Here is an 8,151-nt window from a genome sequence, read left to right as displayed (position 1 = left end):
AAAGAAAAGAAAAAGGCTCCTTGTGCCCGTTCGTGGACAGCCTCATTTCCTACCCATATCCCTTGCATCCACAGACCAATTTCTTTGTTTTTTGTTTTGCCTTTTATAGAATGTCAGTAAAGCTTCTCTGACCTTTGAACTCACATCAGGTGATAATCTCTTTTAGCATCCTATAGCCCTTATTTCAATTCTAATTATACTGTGTATGCAATTAATTAAAAATTGTTCAATGTCCATCTCTTCTGCTAGACTTCTGCCAGCATGTCTGAAGGAGGGAACTGTCTGCCTGATTCATTACTGTATCCTCAGCAGTCCCATCAAGCAGATGCTCAACAAATGTTTAGTGAATGAATGAGTGACTCAATGACTATAAGTAGAGGCTCTAGGTCACCTTTGACTCAGCAAAAGCAATGCATTATTCAGTGATATAAAATCTATCATATTGTAAAGCATACAGAGACCTTATCATTCAAACAGTCCTGAAGTGTATGGGTAAATTTTTGGAGTTACATTGAATCTGAATACTAGCAATCAGAACTATCCTAGGCAATTCCAGCTGCATGATTGATATATTCAGTTAATCAAAAATAAGATGGAAACACTTTATTGTCTTTTGCCATTATTTTATACATCTTATTTGAGACTATTTCATAATTTTTACACTCCATATATTTTGTAGCAGATCTGACATGACAGTGATGCTTAAGAGCAAGACCATGAAGTCTTCAAAATCTAGCTTGTTTTCTGTGTGCTCATCAAGTTCAGAAAGGATCTCTCTGTATTTTGGCTTGGTTTCTTGTCCCTGTGAGAATAGAGAAATAAAAACCAAATTCATCGTATAGACTTTAGGTTTACAGATCATAAACAATAATGTCTTAGTCTGGTCAGTGTTGCTGTAACAGAATACCTGAGACTGGGTGATTTATAAAGAAAAAAGAAAAATTTGGCTTGCGATTCTGATGGCTGGAAAGTTCAAGATGAGGCATCTGCAACTGGTGAGGACCTCAGAGGGCTTCTACTCATGGTAGAAAGTGAAGGGGAGCTGGTGTATGCACAGATCACACGGCAAGAGAGGATGCAAGAGGAGGAGGGAAGTGCCAGGCTCTTTTGAACAACCAGCTCTCGTGGTAACTAATAGAGTGAGAACTCACTCAACACTCCCACACAAAAGGGAGGTCATTCATTTATTCATGAGGGCTCTTGTCCCATGGCTTCAAACACCTCCCATAAGGTCCCACCTCCTACATTGGAGATCAAATTTCAACATGGAGTTTGGAAGGGACAAACATCCAAATCATAGTAAATAATAAACATGTTATTAACAATAATAACACATCAAGTTGCCAACAGTGCTACCAGTAAAACACCATGTTAAATCTTTTTATGCGTTACCTTATCTAACCATCATAGTGACCTTATTGAATATATACTACTATTATCCTTATTCTACAGATGCAGTTATCAGAGACAGGTGATAATCAACTTGCCCCAAGCTGGGAAGGTTTTGGTGTGGAGCCAGGGTTTGAAGCCTTTCTACCTCTTGAGAGCCCACACTCTTAACTGCTCAGCTATTCTGTCTTTCTTTGAACACACATACTGTGTTTTTAAATTTTCAAAATATAATCTTTGTGTTAGGGAAGGTATCCACCATGAGTTCATTATCTGAGCCTTAAGATTATGCAGAAATATAGAATACAATATGCTAAAAGAAAATACGTGCTTTGAAAGATTATTTAGCATTCAGTTTGATTATAAATCAAATATATGTTCATAGTCTTTGTACATCATCAGATTGAAGGAAAACATCTTAATAGTATATAAATGGAGAGACCTTTTAGTTTCAAATCACAGCTTGTGAAATATCTTTCCCAGTGATGTTAAAAATGTTAGAGTCATTTGATTCACCATTATATTGAACCATATTTGCATTTAGTTTGACCCCAAATGCTCACCTATGTGCTAGCTGTACAAAGCCATCACAGCAATGACTAAGGCACTTTGGGAATGATGCTACATTCCTCTTATAGGCTTAGGCTCATTCTGGTTTCTCACAGCTGTTTCTCCTCAAGAGGTCACCGTCACCCTATCCATGAGGGCCAAGGGGCGCTCTCTACGCTCTCCCTCCAAAACAGCTGAGTGCTATTTGGAAAGGGTCAGATTCCAAGACACAGGTAGATGCTGCCACTCTACTAGCAGAATGGCACACTGTTTGCTCAGGGGTACGAGATAGGTATTGGTCTTCTTCTTTTTTTTCCTGCATATTTTAAGAGCGCACCATTTTCTGAGGTCCAGTCCTCCTGGGGCATGACCTGTCATCTTTCTGTATCTTCCCAGTAGAGCCTTTAGGTGCTTTGTTTTATTCTGTCTGACTGGTTATAAGGTGCTAAGATCCCCAAAAGCACGTTTAGCCCTATGGGAACGGCAATGTTCCCCTTAGAACTCAGGCCTTAGCCAAAAGAACCAGCTCCGTTTATCAGAGGACACAACTGGGATTGAGGAGAAAGTCCAGTTAGGTATGAAGTGGGCTCCTGAGCTTTACCGTTGACTCACGTGCATGCACCTGCCCTACGGGGTCTCATGGAGTGCGGTGGTTGGGCCAAGGCAGCATTCTGACAGACATTGAAGAGAATGCCTTGGGATGAATTGCCCCCTCAAGTCCCTGAAATATGGCTCCGCTTTCATCTTGAGCAGAGGGCAAGATTACACTGAGTCCTGGGTGTGCCTGATGCTAGAGAGACCCAGAAATTGGCTGTACTTCTAGGGTTTAGCCTACACTGAGAGACATGAGGCTGAAGGTGTCTTTCCTAAGGACTGGTTTTTAATTCTTTTCCCCTGGTGTTCTGACAGGGATGATGAGTTACATCAAGATGATGCATCCACTAGTTCTTCATTTTCATGTGTTAAAAGCTTGGTGAGCATTTGCCAGGCTACCAGGTAATGAGCCCCTTTTCTGTCTGGCATATGGGCCCCATTTCTTTTGGCCTTGGATGCAGGCAAATGGTATAGGATTTATTTACCCATCCTTTCCTTAGACTCCCCAAAACTTGTTATCTTTTAATAAATTCTGCCTGATATTTCTGCCTGAAAAAGTAGCTTCCCCCCGAAAAAAAAATCAGAAAAATACATGCTTAATATAGAACATTTAGAAAAAGTAAATTTAAAAAAAGGACTGTGACTGTAACCTTTTACCCCATTACTCAAAATAGCTAACCCTTATTAACATTTCTTTCCATTCATTTATCTGTACATTACACTATATTCTCTCTTTCTCTCTTGAAATAATCACCCACTCACAGAAAGTTGTACCCTTGACTCAGCTCCCCGCAGTGGGTGACATCTTGTATAACTGTAGTGCACTGAAACCATATATTGGTGTGTATGTATGTATATGTGTGCATATATAGAGAGGACACTATCTTTTCAATATTTCAGAAGAGATACAGGGACTTGGAGACTGCCTCTATGTGCTTTATTGCTCTTCCCATCAATAAATATTGATAGTTTAAGCTGATATGAGGCCCTCTTTTCCTCTTACACATTTTCCCTAGGCTGGTATTTTCCAAAATATGAACATATACTGCTGATAGAATGTAATGCCATTTTAGGTGATGCAAGAATAAATATTAAACACTAAATAAAAATTGATAGTCATCTATTTTTTTCACTACTATTTTTTACTCTCATCCACTGAATTTATAATAAGAATAATGATACAGTGTCCTTATAAAAATTTACTTAAGTAGAAAGAAACATAAAGGAAAAGTTCAAAGCAACACAGGCTATAGGCAGATGTGGGAAAAATACTAACTGTGGTGTTCAATGGCTGAAGTTTGAGAAATATACCCTTAGGTGAGTAAGGTAGTAACCTTTAGGCCAGTGACTGAATATATACTGCTGACTCTCATTTCTATATTTTGAACACAGATCTCTATTCTCACCTTTGAAGTCATCTATCCTGTTGCTAAGTCTCTCCTCTTAAATGTTTCATGGACATCTTAACATTGACACATCCTAATGGAATTCAGCGTCTCCTCCCTTCCTCCACCCCACCTCAAACCTGCTTATTCTTTAGCCTTTTTCTTCTCTAGGAATGGGAATACCATCATTTCTTTCCTAAGTCAGAAATTGGGTTGTCATCATTTGCTTTCCTGTCGTTCAACTCTCACAGTCAATCAGTTGTTAGATCTTGTTCATTCCACCTTCTAAACATCTCTACTATTTGTTTGTTTCTCTCCATCTTCATCGCCGTAGTCTAAGCCATTACCGTCTTTCTCTTGAATTGCCTCCCCACAGTTAGTTATTCCCTTTTTTCCTATTCCACCCCCAACCCCAGTCTGTTCTCTGTACTGCAGCTGGTGTAATTTCTTAGGCCTGAACGTAGAAACCATTCCTGGCTTCCTCTTGCTATCAGGCTGTGCTTCTGTAAGATTTGGCTTCTCCTCACCTTCCCAGCCTCATCTCTAACCACTTCCCAGCTACCGTCCCATCCCTTCTCACCAACTGGTCCTCCAGATCTCTGCTTGGGATGCCATCATTCTTACTCCCCCTGGCCTAGCTACCTCCTGCTCACCCTTCAGATCTCAGCTATACCTTAGTTTTCCAGGACTCCATCTTTGACTACCTGCCCTAAGATAGTTCCTCTGTTTTACTCTCACTGAATGTTCTACTCTTTCACATCCTTCGACTATTTTTAATTACTTTTTTAACATATTTCTTTCCCCTGCTGAGGATTCCTGTCTTCACTGCAACAACTCCAGTGCAGCTCACTGCCTGGCATAAGGTAGGTGTTCAATAAACATTTGTTACGTGAGACAACATGACAGGGACCTGGAGGTGGAGTGATTCGCTCGTTGGGTCAGCCATGAGGGTGTGGTTCCTGTTTCTTTATGCAAGTTAATTCTCTTACCTCTGTGAAATTCCCAAATTGGGTTTGCAGCAGATCTTTGGCAGTAGCTTTTTCAAGTTTACCATCAGAGTCAGAAGAATTTCTGAAAATCAGAGCAGTGGTGGCAATGGCTTTTTCCAGATCTGAGCACTTCCTCAGAGCTAGGAGAGAAGAAATGTGCAACGAAATATCCTGAGTTAGAAATAACCCTTCCCCAGACCTGCTGTTGTATCTTTCAAGGGAACCGTGGGGAACCTTCTAAATCTTGGCCCTTTGCCTCCTATCTGGGAGCAGGATGCGGGAGTTTCCGATCCTGCATCTTTAAACAATGGAGAACAAAATTTCCCTTAATAGCAATTAGAATTAGTAGAGTTAGAAATGAGATTTACCAACTGGTTGCCATGTGACCTTAGAAAAGTCCCTCTGTATGCTTTGGTTTTCTGATCTGTAATTTCATTCAGCTATTCAACAAATATTGATAGAGCATCTACTATGGATGAGGCTCAGTCCTTGATATTAGGAATCACTGAATAAAATGAAGTCCTGCTCTTGTGGAATTTATATTCTGTGTCAGACACAGCATCACTTCATGTCAGTATGATAAAGGAGAATGACTTTCGGGAAAAGCTCTTTGCTATAATGATGAATAAGGGTTCTCTTTGACTCGTGGCCTAAAACAGAGTGATCTCCCAGCTGGTTTCTCTCAGGTAAGCTCCTTGATAGGGCAATGCTAATTTGTTTCTTTCCGCTGCATTGCTGTGAACACAGGGAAATGTACAAGGTACCATGAAGAAAATTCATATGCTCTGTGTTCTTTTAGTCACCAATACATCCCTAGTGTATAACTTACCACACTTTACAGTTATTACATGTTTATCTGTCCTTTCCTCAACTAGAAAACAGTCTCCATGGGCTAGGGATCAGATCTTTTTTTCTTAAAAATCACTATATTCCCAGTGACCAGTACAAATGTCTACTACATTGTAGGTGCTAATATATGCTGTTAAATGAATGAATGCGAAGAAAATAAAATCTCCCAGCTTTCAGCCCAGGTAGTGTGCAACAATGACAGGTTCAAAGAATGATGTTCCGTCAGAATAACATGATTTTCATATTGAGTGCTTACTAAGTGCCTGGCACTTCCCAGCACATAGAGGGAACAAACCCAGATGTGGGGCCAGGCACAGTGTCTCATGCCTATAATTCTAGCACTTTGGAAGGCTGAGATGGGGTGATTGCTTGAGGCCAGGAGTTTGAGACCAGCCTGGTCAACAGAGCAAGATCCTTGTCCTTACTTTTTTTTTAATTAAAAAACCTCAGATGTGGTTTCTACTCTCACAGATCTTACGATCTAGCAGAGAAATCAATAATAATCAAGAGTATGTGTATGTATACACACGTATTTATTTTTTGTTATATGTCCACATACATATTTTATTTTTTTATATATATATATATATTTACAACTTGTGGTGTATGAAGCAAGGAAGGTACTGAGACAGGAAAAAAAATCACAGAGTGGGTCTGGGTAGAAAACTACTTAGATGGGTGCTCTGGAAGGCCTCCATGAGTAGATTAATATTTAAGCTAAGATTACTAGCATGAGGAGGAGCCAGCCATGAAAAGGGTAAGGGTCAGGGTGAGATTAGGAATTTGCTGAATGTTCCAGGCTCGGGAAGCCAGATATGTGAAGGCTCAGGTCGGAAGAAATCTGGCATATTTGGCAGATTTCTGAAAGAAGACAGTTGTGACTAGAGTCTAGGGGCCAGAAGAATGTTTGTGGGCAAAAGCTAGATCACACAGGACTTATAGGCCATGTAAGGGAATCCGGATTTTCTTCAAAGTGGAAAGAGAAGGCATCGAAGCATTTTGAGCATCTAAATTTTCAGTTAAAGATGATGAGGAGGGACAAGACTGAAGATAAATGGGTGAAAGGAGGGAGTGTGTGGGCCTTCTCGGTTTTTATCGTATCTCTGAGCAGTGCCCAGGCTATATATTTGGTTAAATAAAGTTCACATTGCTAAGAAATGGCAAAGAAAGTATTTGAAACCTTTGACTTCAAAGTCCATAGAAAGATCAGCCACTTAGGAGTATCTTTTTGCAAGGGCATCCCCATGGTGATTGTGGAATCCAGATATTTTTTGACCCTCTAATGAAGTTTGGGTCTGACAGCACTCTGAAATGGGAACTCCATCTGGTCTAGCTAGCCAACTTCCCATTCTTTTCCTCCATCTCTTAGCATGCCTTTCCCCTGACTATAAAATAGCATATGGCCATGGTAAAAACAGAGCTAGAAAATATTAAAAATAAAAGATAACGAGGAACTCTGGTTGTTCTAATAACACTGATGATATTTGGTGAGGCGTTTCAGTTTCCTGTTTCTATGGTTGGATTCTTCCCTTAATAAACCCAGCATGTTGCCTCTTAATTCCTTCGCTGTCTGCCTTGCAGAGTTGGGAACTAGTATGTGAAAGCATATTGTAAAGGGCTAAGTGCAACTGAAAACACAAGGGGCTGCTGTTTCTCTTTTGGCATCTTTTATTGGCTCTCTTGCCTCTGGAATGGGGGTACAGGGAAGGACATTAAGCCCGGCCGGGTTCTGCTGCCCTCTTTGTTATTCTCTAGCTCACTGTCAGTACTTTAATAATACTGAACTGTATGTAGTCCCTAAATACTCTATCCATCCAACAAGCATTTATTGGCAAGTATTACCAGGCCCTGTGATACTTCTGGGGCGTAGAGCAGTGAGCAACATCAAAAGAACAAACCCTGACTTTTCGGAGCTTGTGTTCTGGAGGGCAATAATATATGACACACATTCTACGTGCCAATCACTCCTCCATGGGATGCATGCACATGATTCAACTCACTATATTCTGATGTCAGTCTGATGAGGTAGGTCTTAGTATCAACCCCACTCTATCGATGAAGAAATGGAGACAGCGAGAGGCTAAGTATTACAGCTTGCCTCACAACAACTCTGGTTTCACTCCAAGATGCACACTGCCTCTAGGTGTTGTTTTTTCAGGCAGTGGATTTTGCAGAACTCTTTCCCAAACTCCCAGATGGGGCTACATGTCCCTCCTTTGTGCTTCTATAATTCTTAAACGTAACCTTTTCATAATCTTCACACTGAAACACTCTGTCTACATTATCTTCTACATCAGTGCTGCCCCCCCACCAAAAACAATTTGAACCACAATCATAATTTTAAAATTTCTGATAGATAGCCACATTAAAGAAGTAAAAAGAGGCCAGGCACGGTG

At 40.4% G+C, this 8,151-nt stretch overlaps 1 protein-coding gene across 1 annotated transcript in view; it reads right to left on the bottom strand.

The window, feature by feature from the left end:
- Window positions 1-101: 101 nt before the first annotated feature.
- The window catches only part of SNTN (sentan, cilia apical structure protein), a 13,901-nt gene continuing 5,851 nt past the window's right edge, over window positions 102-8,151 (bottom strand). Inside the window, 2 exon segments of the mRNA XM_011980341.1 lie at window positions 102-802; window positions 4,907-5,046. Coding sequence (XP_011835731.1) covers window positions 644-802; window positions 4,907-5,046 — 299 coding nt within the window. The 3' untranslated portion in view covers window positions 102-643.

This window comes from Mandrillus leucophaeus, unplaced genomic scaffold, assembly GCF_000951045.1.
Source record: "Mandrillus leucophaeus isolate KB7577 unplaced genomic scaffold, Mleu.le_1.0 Scaffold210, whole genome shotgun sequence".
Taxonomy (NCBI): domain Eukaryota; kingdom Metazoa; phylum Chordata; class Mammalia; order Primates; family Cercopithecidae; genus Mandrillus; species Mandrillus leucophaeus.
This window is presented reverse-complemented; position numbering and strand designations above follow the sequence as displayed.